Here is a 16,415-nt window from a genome sequence, read left to right on the forward strand (position 1 = left end):
CCTTGCATCATAATAGGTGTCAGAGATGTGGAAACCAAGTGTCACGTTAGGTAGTATTTTGGGGTTCTTGTTGATTTCATTTATGGCAAACACCAAGGCTAGAACATGTTGGTAGAACTTGGTAACGACACTGTCAGAAGTATTACTCTCATTAATTCAGAAGAAAAGTCTGAAATGTGTGAATTCTTTATGCTACAAACCTAGTCATACCTGTGCGTAACTGAGTTGAGTTTATTTACAGCAAAAGCCAAGGGATATACATGTTGCCAGAACTTGGTCACTCTCCTGACAATAGACATTTTTTTCTAATTCCAATGTTGTATCTACAATTCATGAAACTGTTATGCTGTAATCCCACTAATCTACATGAGCACTTGAATCTCACAAGACTGGGAATATATTTTACATTTGTTCCTGACTCCCCACAGTCAACTATCGCCCTACTTGCCAGCCAAACCTTTCTCTATGCTTTGTCATATATAACATATGGATTTTTTAAAAAAAATCTGTAATGCATAGTGCCTTGTCATGTCCTGAGAAAAATATATCAAGATATTTAATCTCTCTTTCCAGTGCACAAGGAATAAACATAGAGATTACTTCTTAATGTTTTATAACTCCCCATTAAAAAATATTTACAGCAACCATATTTTCTCTAAATTTACAAAATTCATGTAATTTAAACAGTTCAGATAAGAGGATGCTTACTGTGGGATGTCAAAGAGGTTCTGAGCAGGATGTTCCTTGAACCAAACTTCATGGAAAAAGTAAAAGAACAGAGAAGTAATTTGACCAATGAGGAGACCACCTGGCTGGTACCATTCATGTGGTATAGGCAGGGGATCACCTGTGAGACATTTCAGGGGACCTACTTTGGGCACAATGGAAGACAAAAGAAGAAGAAGAAGCAATGTTTTTCCTAACATGCTTTCCTCAAAGCTTCTTTCTACATATAAGTTGCCCTGCACCTATTTCCGTACATAGAGCTTATAAAAGGCAACAGAGAAAAAATGTCAGAGAGAGCGTTGATTGCCTCTTACATTTAATCCGAATTTCCCATAGCACATGTGTTCATTTATAATCTCTTTCAGACTTGCTTGCTGACTGTTTTCTCCTACCCTTTTGAAAGTCTCTGGAGCTTTGACCACCTGAGCAAATGATAGTGCTGTAGGTAATTGTGTGTTTATGAGGGGAAATTAACATTTTATACCCCTTTTTTGGCATCAAGAAGCAGTAGGATATCAAAGGGAAAGGCTGTGTTGAGAATGTCTGTAGTATTTTATGCAAAACACCAGAACACACAACTTTGATATAATTTCTTATAAATATACAGTGGTGCCTCGGGTTAAGAACTTAATTTGTTTTGGAGGTCCTTTCTTAACCTGAAACTGTTCTTAACCTGAGGTACCACTTTAGCTAATGGGGCCTCCCGTTGCTGCCGCCGCACCGTTTCTGTTCTTATCCTGAAGCAAAGTTCTTAACCCAAGGTACTATTTCTGGGTTAGCGGAGTCTGTAACATGAAGTGTTTGTAACCTGAAGCATCTGTAACCTAAGTTACCAATGCATCCTTTATTTTAGGCTTTATTAAAATGTTGCCATTACATCATGTGATGTGACATTGGTAAAATCTTATTGCCACTTTTTTATAGAGCATGGGTGGGCAAACTAAGGTCTAAATCCAGCCCACGTGTTTTTACATGAGTAGAATGTGTCCTTTTATTTAAAATGCATCTCTGGGTTATTTGTGGGGCCTGTCTGGTGCTTTTACATGAGTAGAATGTGTGCTTTTATTTAAAATGCATCTCTGGGTTATTTGTGGGGCATAAGAATTTGTTCATTATTTCTTTTTCAAAATATAGTCTGGCCCCCCACAAGGTCTGAGGGACAGTGGACTAGCCCCTTGCTGAAATTGACAATCTTTGTTCCTCCCATTTCTCATTTCCCCATCAGAGTGGTGTTTTGGCCTATCAGGTACATCAGGGTGAACGATGTCTAATGAGGCCATTGTGTGCATGTCATGTTCATATACAGTGGTACCTTGGGTTACATACGCTTCAGGTTACATATGCTTCAGGTTACAGACTCCACTAACCCAGAAATAATACCTCGGGTTAAGAACTTTGCTTCAGGATGAGAACAGAAATCGTGTTCCGGCGGCGCGGCAGCAGCAGGAGGCCCCATTAGCTAAAGTGGTGCTTCAGGTTAAGGACAGTTTCAAGTTAAGAACGGACCTCCGGAATGAATAAAATACTTGACCCAAGGTACCACTGTACCCAAGCAGCATGCAGTGAAAGTGGAGGAGATTTCTTGATGCATGATGACAGCATGTGGTTGGCAGCAGGCTTAGGTAATGGGAGAGTTGAAACGCCCCCATTAAGCCACCTCACCATCCCAGCCTCATTGGTTTTTGTTTCTATAGTTATTATTTTTAATAAATACAACCTGTTGCACATCTTTCTTGTCTGGGTCTTCTTGGGTGTTGACAGATGTGTATTGCTTCCACCTTAGACCATATCCTTACACTCTTTCAAGCGTGGTGCAGCTTAAATGGGATATGGTAATGCCCTTGGAGACCAGGGCTTTGACCCCTGCTCAGCCTGAACCCTGTCAGTGACCTTGAGCCAGCCATCATCATCATCATTCCATCATCATCATTTTATTTGTATGCCTCCTTTCCACAGTTAAAACGATGTTCAAGGCAGCTTACAATATGAAAAGATTTAGATAATTACAAACATAGCAAAGTAGTCATAAAAAGAAATAAAAGACATCAAAAACACCATAACCAAACTGAACAATTTCCACATAAAAATAAAGATACAAAAAATTAATAGCAATAATAGCAAAACCTCCCGACAAAACTTTTCCCCAAATACCCTAGTCCTTGCTGGGCAGCAGCAGCAGCAGCAGTACTTATGAAGCCTGGCAGGCCGCTCCCTGGGCCAGGTGGAGAGAGGCAGGAAGGCGGCCTTCAGGCTCCCAGTCAGTGTCAGTCTTACCTTGCTCACAGCTAAGGGAGAGTAGTACAATGTACACCACTTAAAATAAGAAATGTGGGTTATAAATGTAATTACAAAATAGAAGCCACTTCCTCTGATTTCCTTAACCTTTTCCTTCCAGTCTGCAAGAGCAGTAAAGAGAGTCAACAATGGAAAAAGGAAGCCTTAATGACCGTTTCTGTGCCTCCTAAGCAATTACCTATATTCTGCATTTTAAAAACCTTTTCTCTCTTTTTTAAGGGAGCAAGGGTGGTCCGACCTTAAATAGAGAATTGCAAGACATGTTCATGGAGAATCAGTACTCTATTTGGTGTAAAAGGTAAAAACTAAAGGAATCTGGATATTTAAGTCTAGTTGAATTTGACTGTGGGGTGCGGTGCTCACCTCCACTTTCAGGCCCAGGGTGCCGGCGTTTGTCCACAGACAGCTTTCCCAGTCATGTGTCCTGATGACTATGCGCTTCTGGCACAATGGAACATTGTAACGGAAGCCAGAGTGCACAGAAACACTGTTTACCTTCCTACCATAGAGGTACCTATTTATCTACTATTGCTGGTAATGCTGGGACCAAGCAATGGGAGTTCACTCCGTCACACACATACCATACTTTTTTCCCCCTGAAATCATTTTTATTTCATATTACAAATGTAAATTAATTACAATACCAAATACATATCGATAAAATGAGATTTCTCTGAATCTCAGGACTTCACCCCATCCCCTAATGGGTCCTATTGTCAAGATTTCCAACTGCATATTATTTCATAGTCTATTTTTTTGTATCTATCCATATTGTCCATAGTATTTCTTACAATACGAGTGAGATTAAAATCCTGCTAATGTTTTTATCTGCTTACAGTGGTCTCCTAAATATGTTATGAACTTTTCCCATTATCTCTTGAATTTCTTGTCTTCTTCGTCGATGAGTTTTCCAGTTAGTTTTGCCATTTCAGTGTAATCTTGCAGCTTAGCTTGCCATTCCTCTCTAGTAGGTAAACCACAAACCCTCTGGAGCTTTATGATAGCAAAGTCAACATATTATTTGTGCAACATTAAAAAAAACCCCGGAAAATAATTGTTCTTGCATTTGAAACCCAAAAAATCATCCCATATGGTGCCAAAATACTTGACCATCAAGCAAAACAGTATGATTGGAGAAAAGAGGACGAATTCCTCAATGTTGTCTCCTCATTATCTGCTCCCTGCTGTTCAGTTCAGGCCTCAGCAAAATGATGTAGCACTTAGGGAAAAACATGCATCCCAGAAGCACAGCACTGGAGGCCAAGATGGAGAAGATCTCCACAGCCACCATGCCTTTCCCTCTGGTGCTCAGGTAAGTTGGAACAAAGGACAACCAAACACTGCAAAATGCCAACATGCTGAATGTAATGAACTTTGCTTCATTAAAACTGTCAGGTAACTTGCGGGCCAGGAAGGCCACAATGAAGCTGCTGATGGCAAGGAGACCCATGTAGCCCAGGACACAATAGAACATGGTGACAGACCCTTCATTACACTGTACAATGATTTCTTCATTCACTGAATGCATGTCTAAATCAGGGAATGGGGGAAAGGTTGAGAGCCACACCGTGCAAAAGCACAATTGAACCAGTGAACAACAAACAGCAATTGAATAAGATACTTTCTTCCCCATCCATTTCTTCACTCTTGATCCTGGTTTTGTGGCCATGAATGCTAGAGAAACAATGCTGGTCTTGGCCAACATGCAAGAAACAGCTACTGAGAAAATGATTCCAAATGTTGGTTGTCGGAGAAGGCAGGTCACATTCCCAGGTTGGCCAATGAATAGCAAAGAGGAGAGGAAGCAGAGCAGGAGGGAGACCAGGAGAATGTAGGTGAGGTCCCGGTTGTTGGCTTTGACAATGGGGGTATCTTTATGCTTAATGAAGGTAGCAAACACTAAGGTTGTGATGAAAGAAAAAGAAGCCGTAACTGAAGCTAAGCCTTTCCCTAAAGGTTCTTCATAAGACAAAAAATTAATGATTTTGGGGTTGCATTGACTTCTGTTCTTGCTTGGATACTGATCTTCTGGGCATTTGAAACAGTCTTCCATATCTGTAAAAGGGGTTGAGGTGGGGGAATTCCAAATTAGTGGCAATTCGTTGGATATAGCAAAATATTTTCACTCTTTCTTATGGCAAGATGACATGACCTACCAGTTTGATTTGAAATCTTCCCATCTGGACATGGAGCACAATCATAGCAGCAAAATTTTTCACCCTCCTTCCTTTTCTTCTGATGACCAGGGTGGCAATATTCATTACACACAGAAAGGGGAACAACCTGTCCATATACATTTTTTGTTTTTTAAAAGAATTAGTTATATTGAAAATATATATTTCTCACTTACTGATGAAGCATCATAACAATAGAGAAAGCCGTACAGCACATTAAAATGAAATGAAATAATCAATGATATATAGATGAAGGATGTTTGTGCCAGTGTAGCTTGTTTTATTTACAGTAATAAGTATTCTGTTTCCCCTCTGCCATTGGTTTATGTGAAGTTGTAATTATCATGGCAGATCTCATAGATGTGCCTCTAGGTAAGTTGCCTGAAAATGTTCAGAAGAATACATGCAGTAATGACAAAATCATGATGAATGTAATACAGGTTGAAGCTTTTGTTCTTATCGTGATTGTCATCAAGGTGACCTTAAATGTCAGAGGATGTTACTATGATCTGGCAGAACCTGAATAGCCAATATTTTCATAAACATCACCCCCATACTCATTCCTGATTCTGCTTTATTCCATCTTGGCATAAATGAGTGCATCCTTACTACTTGTAGAATTTTTATGATGCCCCTTCCAGTGTTGTTCTTGTTTGATTCCAGTGGTCTTGCTAATGTGGTTTGATTTTATAGCACGCACTGATGATTTTTGTATGATATCTTTATTAACCACTTAGAGACTATTGTAATTAAGTGGAATATGAATTATTTTTTAAAGAGCAGAAACACAGAAGACCTCACACTAGTGTCAGTAACTCAGACCATTGAGACAGTGATGTTGAAATGTAGCACCAGCAATTCCCTAGAATTTCAGGCAGTCATTCCTGGAGATGCTAAAGACTGAACATGGGACCCTTTGCATGGAATACATATGCTCTCCAATTGAGCTCCAACTCTTTCACATGTAACATGCAAAGGCACTGTAATGAGTTGTTGAATTGAAATGGACCTTAAGAGCCCACATGGTTCATCTAGTACAATCCAATTTCTGCTGAAGTGATATGGTGGTGTACATTTCATTGTTGAGATACTGCATTACAAGAGCAAAGAAATGGGTCAAAAGAGGCAAACAGGCAAGACAGCTCACTAAGATAATGTTGTCAGGGAGACACAATCTTTGTGTAGTGGTGTGTGCCAATCCAAACATTTTCTATGGTTTATTTTGGTAGATCATGACATCCATGTAGCTGGCACAATGTGATGTACTAAAAGACACCCTTTATTAAATGTATTGATAATGCAATTAGTCTTAATTTCAAATGGAGCCCAGAAGACATGGCAGCATAATACCCACCCACCCAAGAGTGAAGGAGGGGAAAGAGCATCAACAGCGTCATAGATCCCTCCCAGCTCCTTCCCAAGCTGGGCAAGTGCTTACTGGGAGCCTCCTCTGCTTTGTGCCTAGTGTGGGAGGAACTGTTTGCGCTGCCCTGAAACTAGTTTCTGAATGTGAAAGGAAAAACTGAATTCACTCTAGAGTTTCAGGTGTCATTGCCATGTTGGGTTATGGAGAAAAGATTACTCCTGACTTCATAGTTCAATACAAGATGACTTCACAAATTTGTGGTCAGGAAAAATCCATGCCAAATTGCTGTCCTATGAGATCTCGCCCACTGAATTGCTCAAACTGGATCTAAATGTGGCAAAAAGGTGTATAAAACAAAGGCTGGATGATGCGGAGCTATACCAAAATTTCGTAGCTGGTGGTGGAGCCTGCTCGCCGTTAAATTTCGGCATAACCCCTATCTACCGCGCTCCGTCCTATTTAATATCGCTTATGGCCGCGTCTTACCAATATGCCTTCATTAGAGCTAGGTTTAATGTCTTTCCAACAAACGTGCTGAGACATAGATTCACTAAGGGCCAAGTCCCTTCAATGTGTGCTTGTGAAATGAAAACATCTGAATCTCTACATCATGTTATGTTTATCTGCCCTTTGTACAGTTCAGCCCGTGATAGTATACTAAACTCCATAATCCAGTCTATGGCCGACAAACCAGTAGACTTACAGCTTGCCTGGGTTCTTCAAGATGTGGATCCTTATATTACCCTACAGGTTGCTAAATTCCTAACAGCCGTCCTCTCGTACAAGAGACGGAATGGAATGTTAGCAGATTATTGATAGCTATATGAATTTTCTATAATGACATCAGATATTGATTTTAGTGTAGTGCCTAAAATTTTTAACCTTAATCTTAAACTTTTCTTATGAATGGCTAATATCTGTCCCTGTGAGTTGTGAACTGTGTTATACTACTTGTGGTTTGTACGAGTCCGCTGTTTTATTTGATTTGTTTTGTTGTGTTGTGTTTCATGATGGGCGTAAAGCCGAATAAACATTTTGATTTTCATAGTTCAATACAATGGGTTCTCCAATATAGACGTAGAATCAATACCTCATTAAAATATCCATGCCACACAATTTTATGCTCACTAATAGTAATTGCTTTCCTATCAGTAACATGTGGAGCTACACTTCCAACTTTTATTCTCTGAAAGGAATTGTTGGGGAAGGTGACCAGGTTCATGATGTCAAATCCACCACGCATTTCCCATTGATTATTAAAGGAAATGGTTTCTCCAGCTGAATTGTTAAATGAGATGCCTTGAAGAAAGTGGTGGAGCTATTTGAAAAAAGAGAAGGAAATCAAAACAGAAAAACAGCATGCTGAAGATTTCAGAATGGCCTTTGTTTCATTCATAGAAAGGAACTGTAAACCCCGTTTTCAAAACAAGAATAAAGTGTACCATTGTCATTATTTATCCAAGCAGGACAAAAGGTAATGTATTATCACAGAATTGATGCTTTTGAATTGTGGTGCTGGAGGAGACTCTTGAGAGTCCCATGGACTGCAAGAAGATCAAACGCATCCATTCTTAAGGAAATCAGCCCTGAGTGCTCACTGGAAGGACAGATCGTGAAGCTGAGGCTCCAGTACCTTGGCCACCTCATGAGAAGAGAAGACTCCCTGGAGAAGACCCTGATGCTGGGAAAGATGGAGGGCACAAGGAGAAGGGGGCGACAGAGGACGAGATGGTTGGATAGTGTTTTCGAGGTTACCAGCATGAGTTTGACCAAACTGCGGGAGGTAGTGGAGGACAGAGGTGCCTGGCGTGCTCTGGTCCATGGGGTCATGAAGAGTCGGACACGACTAAACGACTAAACAACAACAACAACAACATGAATATGTATATTGAAATACAAAGCATTTGTTGGGGAAACATTACCTGCCAAGGCTGCAGAGGCTGATGTTTGACACTGTAACCAACTACCTTTGATTTAGGTTTGGATCTACCAAAGTCCATGGCATGCAAAGCATGGGCCAAAGCATAAACAGCATTATAGATACTGTAGCTGTGTCCGGTCATGTGCATTTCAAAAAGACCTGCAGGGAGACTCTCCAGCCTCTCCTCTCCAGTACAAGTGTCATCATCCATCACAGGCATGTCTGGATCTGGAAAGGAACAATCAAATGCTTGCTCCCAGAAATTTTGGAGAAAACCATCTCTTTCTGTCCTGGTAGGGTTTATATTCTGAAGAAATTCCCTGAAACCTGGAATGTCGTTTGTGTGAATAGCAAATGAAATGGCACCCTGGAACATCTGGAAATCCCATCCTCTTGCGGCACCTGTTAATATAAAATCCGTTTGGGTTGTCACAATCCACACCTTTCCAAATAATGGGTTTTTCATATTTCCTGAATCTTGTGAATATATAAAAACTCTCAGATGCAAAATTATTAAAGATTCTCCATACATGATAATTGTACCAGCTTTACGATCTTGGGAAGACAAATGAATTGCAGTAGAATCATAAAACTGATTTATGAAATCCTCCATATGAGCTTCTTGTGGGATTCTTTTGGTGAAGGCTGAACAGATTCCATTTCCAGAAAACAATGGCTCCAGTATTTTTAGGAATTGCTCTCCACTGTTATCATCCACAACAAAGAGCCCAACCCAGCTCCACCTAAAATGTTGAAGTAACAATATAATTCCCATATGCTCAATGTTTCCGTTTGGGACCATGCGGTAAAATGGAGGAACTTCCATTATTTTGGTCTCTTCTATGGTAAATGAGCCATATGAAAGCTGTAAGAAAACACAGATACTGCATAGATTAGTTAGGAATAGTATTTTTTTAATCATTAGAGTCTCTTTCTGATCTTTGAAATTCAAGGAAATTTGATATCTCTAGTTCTTTCTTATGAACCATCACATTATTCTAAGTTGTAAATACAGAAATATATGATATTACAACCAGCACCCATGCACATATCCTACCTGTGGTATCTTATATAGAGCTAAGACATCCATCAGATGGAAAGAAGTGTCGGAGCCCAGTCCTCCAATGACAGCTAGGAGGTTTTTCTCTGTGGCACATTTGTAGTTTGGGAGAAACCTATGTGACTTGAAGATCAGATCCAGTGTGGTGCGATAGGTCATCCTTGCATCATAATAGGTATCACAGATGTGGAAACCAAGTGTCACATTAGGCAGTATTTTGGGATTCTTGTTGATGTCATTTATGGCAAACACCAGGGCCAGAACATGCTGGTAAAACTTGGTAATGACTCTGCCAATAACATTACTTTCATTAATTCACAAAATGAATCTACAATGCAGGAAGAATTTATGCTATAAACCTCGTAGTTTCTGTGTCTGACAGAATTAAGTTTATTTACAGCAAAAGCCAAGAGAAATCCATCCTGCTAGAACTTGCTCACCACACTGAGAATAGAATCATTTTTCTAATTCAGAAAATATACCTACAATGTATGGAGCTATTACTATAATCCCACTAATCTACATGAGCAATTGAATCTTACAGGAGTGGAAATATATTTTCCAATTGCTCCTGATTCCCTACAGATAACTGTTACGATTCTCACCAAACTTTATTTATATATTGTTACATATATGTGTTTTTCATCTATAATGCCTAGTGTCTTTAGAAACACTGTGATATCTTTAAAATAATATAACAATATGCTTCACCTCTATCCCAGTGCACAAGGTATATACATAAAGATGATTTCTTTTAGTGTTTTTATATTTCCCCATTCACAAATCTTTACAGAATTGGATACTACCCCATATATCCTCTGCATTTATAAAATATATACAATTTAACAGATTTGGCTAAGACGATCCTTACTGTGGAATGTCAAAGTGATTCTGGGAAGGGTGTTCTTTGAACAGAATTTCATGGAAGAAGTAAATTATCTGAGAAGTAATCCCACCAATGAGGAAACCACCTGGCTGGTACCATTCATGTGGTATAGGTAGAGGATCACCTGTGTGACATTTCATGAGACCTACTTTGGACACAGTAGAAGGCAGAAGAAGAAGAAACATTGTTTTTCCTAACATGCTTTCCTCAAAGTTTCTCTCTAAATATACCGTAAACTGTCCTGCACCTATTTCCTTCTAACTAGCTTTGACAAGACAATGGGAGAAAATTGTTGGAGATGTCCTTGCTTGCCAATTGCATTAAATCCCAACTTCCCATGGCACAGGTGTTCATTTATCATCGCTTCAGACTTGCTTACTGACTGTTTTTTCGTACCTTTTTGAAAGTCTCTGGAGCTTTGACCACATGAGCAAATGATAATGCTGTGGATAACTGTGTGTGTGAGAGAGGGGGGGGGAATTACTCTCTCAGTGTTTTGATACGAAGTGACTCTTCTGGTAGGCAACATGTTGGATCTTGTCTTCCATTTGGGAGCAGAAGTCTTCTCTGGTCCCTAAGAAAATAAGATATGGGAGCTTGACTCCAAATTTACATGATCAAAAATATCATGCCTGACTGAACAAGTAGCTTTTCATATTAATCAAAAAGTGTTATTTATACCTCATCTATGGCTAATTATTATATTTAATAATTTCTGTATGTACGCTATTTCTGGATACTGTACTGGAATAAGCATATATTTGTGCTTTACCTGTAAGTGAATTGATGTTCTTTAGTCAATATACAACAACAGAGTATTTTTTATGATTATAATTTTATGGGATGCCATGTGAGGAATTTATCTCTGCAGGACTGATGGGGGGGGGTGGATGGAGTTTTTCTATATATGCATTCCAACTTTTGCGACAAATTGAGGTAGATATGTAGCTACATGAATGCACTCCAATCTCAAGTTTTAATGTTGTAAATTTCTTTTTATGTTGTAAACTGCTACAGAATACATTGTATGGTTTTAGATGAAAGTTTCCTTTTATTCCTTTTTTTCTTCTGAAGTTTACTATACAGCGGAAAGGAGCAGCCAAGCATACTAGGACTCAATTTCTTGACTTTAAGAAAGCCGACTTCATAAAACTTAGGGAAGTGCTGGGTGAGATCCCATGGACAGTAATACTAAAAGGAAAGGGAGTTCATGATGGCTGGGAGTTTGTTAAGAGGGAGATAGTAAAAGCACAACTTCAGGCAATACCAATGAGACGGAAACATGGAAGGTGCCTAAAGAAGCCAGGGTGGCTATCTAAAGAACTTTTAACTGAGTTAAGATTAAAAAAGGATGTGTACAAAAAATGGAAAAGGGGGGAAACCACCAAAGTGGAATTCAAAAAAATAGCCAGCACGTGTAGACACAAAGTCAGAAAAGCTAAAGCACAGAATGAACTCAGGCTTGCTAGAGAGGTTAAAAGCAACAAAAAAGGCTTTTATGGGTATGTCTGTAGCAAAAGGAAGAACAAAGAAACAGTGGGGTCACTCAGAGGAGAAGATGGTGAAATGCAAACAGGGGACACAGAAAGGGCTGAACTCCTCAATGCCTTCTTTGCCTCAGTCTTCTCCGATAAAGAAAACAATGCCCGACCTGAAGAATTTGGAGCAAATGATTCAGCAGAGGAAACACAGCCCAGAATAACTAAGGAAATAGTACAAGAATACTTGGCTAGTCTAGATGTATTCAAGTCTCCAGGGCCAGATGAACTGCATCCAAGAGTATTAAAAGAACTGGCAGATGTGATTTCAGAACCACTGGCAGTCATCTTTGAGAATTCCTGGAGAACAGGCGAAGTCCCGGCAGACTGGAGGAGGGCAAATGTTGTCCCTATTTTCAAAAAGGGGAAAAGAGAGGACCCAAATAATTATCGCCCAGTCAGTCTGACATCAATACCAGGGAAGATTCTAGAGCAGATCATTAAGCAAACAGTCTGTGAGCACCTAGAAAGGAATGCTGTGATCACCAATAGTCAGCATGGATTTCTGAAAAATAAGTCATGTCAGACTAACCTGATCTCGTTTTTTGACAGAATTACAAGCCTGGTAGATGAAGGGAACGCAGTGGATGTAGTCTACCTTGATTTCAGCAAGGCATTTGACAAGGTGCCCCATGATATTCTTGTAAAGAAGCTGGTAAAATGCGGTCTTGACTATGCTACCACTCAGTGGATTTGTAACTGGCTGACTGACCGAACCCAAAGGGTGCTCATCAATGGTTCCTCTTCATCCTGGAGAAGAGTGACTAGTGGGGTGCCACAGGGTTCTGTCTTGGGCCCGGTCTTATTCAACATCTTTATCAATGACTTGGATGATGGACTCAAGGGCATCCTGATCAAATTTGCAGATGACACCAAACTGGGAGGGGTGGCTAACACCCCAGAGGACAGGATCACACTTCAAAACGACCTTGACAGATTAGAGAACTGGGCCAAAACAAACAAGATGAACTTTAACAGGGAGAAATGTAAAGTATTGCACTTGGGCAAAAAAAATGAGAGGCACAAATACAAGATGGGGGACACCTGGCTTGAGAGCAGTACATGTGAAAAGGATCTAGGAGTCTTGGTTGACCACAAACTTGACATGAGCCAACAGTGTGACGCGGCAGCTAAAAAAGCCAATGCAATTCTGGGCTGCATCAATAGGAGTATAGCATCTAGATCAAGGGAAGTAATAGTGCCACTGTATTCTGCTCTGGTCAGACCTCACCTGGAGTACTGTGTCCAGTTCTGGGCACCACAGTTCAAGAAGGACACTGACAAACTGGAACGTGTCCAGAGGAGGGCAACCAAAATGGTCAAAGGCCTGGAAACGATGCCTTATGAGGAACGGCTAAGGGAGCTAGGCATGTTTAGCCTAGAGAAGAGGAGGTTAAGGGGTTATATGATAGCCATGTTCAAATATATAAAAGGATGTCACATAGAGGAGGGAGAAAGGTTGTTTTCTGCTGCTCCAGAGAAGCGGACACGGAGCAATGGATCCAAACTACAAGAAAGAAGATTCCACCTAAACATTAGGAAGAACTTCCTGACAGTAAGAGCTGTTCGACAGTGGAATTTGCTGCCAAGGAGTGTGGTGGAGTCTCCTTCTTTGGAGGTCTTTAAGCAGAGGCTTGACAACCATATGTCAGGAGTGCTCTGATGGTGTTTCCTGCTTGGCAGGGGGTTGGACTCGATGGCCCTTGTGGTCTCTTCCAACTCTATGATTCTATGATTCTATGATTCCCTGTTGTCTGTTGTAAAGGCCTTTCACCTATATACAATAAAATGGATTGATTGATTAAAATGGTGAATGTTGGGGTGGGCATTAATATCCAAGGGAATAAAACTTTGGTTGTAGACATATATGCACGAAATGAAGAGAAATCTATATTTTATGAAGGACTTATGGATAGGTTGATGGACTTTTCATATGAAAATTGATGCCTTATGGGAAACTGGAATAGAGACAGACCTTCAGAGAAAAATATTAAAAATTTCCAGGGTAAACTACCTAAAGTTTTCTTTGAAATGATGGATAATATGGAAATTGTTGACATCCAGAGATATAAAAATGGAGATGCAAAGCAATTTACACATTTCAGTGAGAGACCCAGCTCTTTCTCAACACAGTGGTACCACTGGTTATGAACTTCATTTGTTCCGGAGGTCCGTTCTTAACCTGAAACCGTTCTTAACCTGAGGTACTACTTTAGATAATGGGGCCTCCCACTGCCGCCGGGCCGCGATTTCTGTTCTTATCCTGAGGCAAAGTTCTTTACCCGAGGTACTGTGTCTGGGTTAGCGGAGTCTGTAACCTGAAGTGTTTGTAACCCAAGGTACCACTGTAAGAGATATGATATGGTTGACTAAGACGCCAGCAATTGAAGTGAATAAAGTAGACATATTACCAGATCGCAATCCAGTCATTATGACTCTCAAAAGTTTTATTAGATGGAGGTTTAATGCATTGTTGTTAAAACAAGAGAAGGTTGTACAAGATTGCAAAGACAGTTTAAAAGGGTTATTTGAAAATAAGTTTGATAAAGACATAGGAGAAGGAGAAGAAGAAGAGGAGGAGGAGGAGAGGAGGAGGTGGCGTTTGGATTTGACATCCCACTTTATCACTACCCTAAGGAGTCTCAAAGTGGCTAACAGTCTCCTTTCCCTTCCTCCCCCACAACAAACACCCTGTGAGGTGAGTGAGGCTGAGAGACGTCAGAGAAGTCTGACTAGCCCAAGGTCACCCAGCAGCTGCATGTGAAGGAGCAGGGAATTGAACCTGGTTCACCAGATTACGAGTCCACTGCTCTTAAGCACTACACCACACTGTCTCTCGAAGGGATACAGATGGTTTGGGATGCAAGTAAAGCTTACATAAAAGGTGGCAAATTTGGTTGGAAGCACAGTGATCCTTTTTTTTTTTTTAAGATGTGATCACAGATGGTCTTTGTTCTCTAAAAGAGAATCAGGACCCAAGGCATAGGAGCAAACTCCTAGAGACCGAAGGGTTTTCGACCCACCTGATAAAATATGTGAGGTTGATGGGGGAACCATTTGCCATTCAAAGTTGATGGGCGAACAATTTGCCATACAAATGCTGCCCGTGCACCATGTCATGTGACTGATTATGCAGGGCAGGGTTTACGTGCCCTCTCCCAATATTTTATTCAAGTTCGTACCTCTGCCCCAAGGCGAAGCCATCGTCTTGACTGGGGACACAATGAAGTGCTAAATCTGCTGGAGCCTGTTGTTGACTCTGACCTTACTTATTGTTGGCCTCCATACCTTCTTTCCTATGAGTCCCAATGAGAAACACACATCAATGGCTAAATACTCTGCCTGAACTAAACTCTATCTCAGCTGTCTTGAAGCTAGGCCAAGGCTTTACAGAGAGATGTTAGCAGCACAGGCATGGGCTTAAATTACCAAATTCACCTCCAAATTCCAATTTGGAATTAATTTGGAATTAATTGGCATTTGTATAAATTGTATAATTGGAGTAATATTGGGTTAATATTGGAAAACTTATTTGGCATAACTTACTGAATTCATCTAACCAGAACTACAGACTAGGAACACATACTTTCTAAGCAAAAAGTCTCAGGTTCATTCCTAACCATCTTCAGTTAAGGCTGGGGAAGTCTCTCTCTGGTGCAAATGACATATGTTTGGTCAGCTCCTGCTGTGAACTCTAGGACTTGTAGTGAATTCCCAAGTCACCAAGGGGAGTACCCTGTTCTGCCTCATTCACCCAGACTCACGTATTTGGATCAGTTTTGAGAGCTACCATCTGCTAAGGAGGGTTTTTGACTCACTTCCTCTCAATGTGTCTCTTCTCACACAGTAATATAGAGCAGTGTCTTCAGGTTTCAGATTGTTCATCTGCAGGTACACCATACTTGATGGATTGTCTCTAGAGATGGTGAAGCGCCCTTTTACTGAATCAGCATAAAACTGTGTGCTCCCACTCTCGTATATCCTTGCAATCCATTCCAGTCCCTTTCCAGGAACCTGTCGCACCCAATGCATCTCATAGCTACTGAACGTGAATCCTGAACCTTTACAGGAGAGGCGGAGGGACTCTCCGGGCCTTCTAATGCCCCCTTCAGATGGCTCAAGCTGAATCGCTGAATGGACGTCTGTAAAGAAATATATATTATAAAACAAACCACTACATACTTCAGCATCTTCTTGCCAAGGGAATCTGAAAGGGCAGGGAGATACCTCTGAGCACTGCTGCAAAGAAGACAAATTGGAGCCAAAAGAACATTTTTCCTACTGCCATTTGGAGAGATATGAATTTGTAAGTGGTCACAGAGACATGGGGTTGTGGTCCTGGGTAGGGAGACAATGTTGACTGATTTAAAGAGGAAGCTGCTTCTTTATTTGCATACCACAGTGAGGATAAGAGAGAAATGCAGCGAGTTTGCAACCTCTGTCTTTTTG

General features: G+C 40.5%; 1 protein-coding gene across 1 annotated transcript; it reads right to left on the minus strand.

The window, feature by feature from the left end:
• Positions 1-4,174: 4,174 nt before the first annotated feature.
• LOC114583528 (vomeronasal type-2 receptor 26-like) lies at positions 4,175-9,284 on the minus strand. Its single transcript, XM_077917852.1, has 4 exons — positions 8,484-9,284; positions 7,652-7,879; positions 5,178-5,304; positions 4,175-5,076 (listed from the first exon to the last, which is right to left on the minus strand). The coding sequence occupies exons 1-4, from the start codon at positions 9,282-9,284 to the stop codon at positions 4,175-4,177; spliced, it is 2,058 nt and encodes a 685-aa protein (XP_077773978.1).
• Between the last annotated feature and the right edge of the window lie 7,131 nt (positions 9,285-16,415).

The sequence above is a fragment of the Podarcis muralis genome, chromosome 13 (genome assembly GCF_964188315.1).
Source record: "Podarcis muralis chromosome 13, rPodMur119.hap1.1, whole genome shotgun sequence".
In the NCBI taxonomy this organism is placed as follows: Eukaryota; Metazoa; Chordata; class Lepidosauria; order Squamata; family Lacertidae; genus Podarcis; species Podarcis muralis.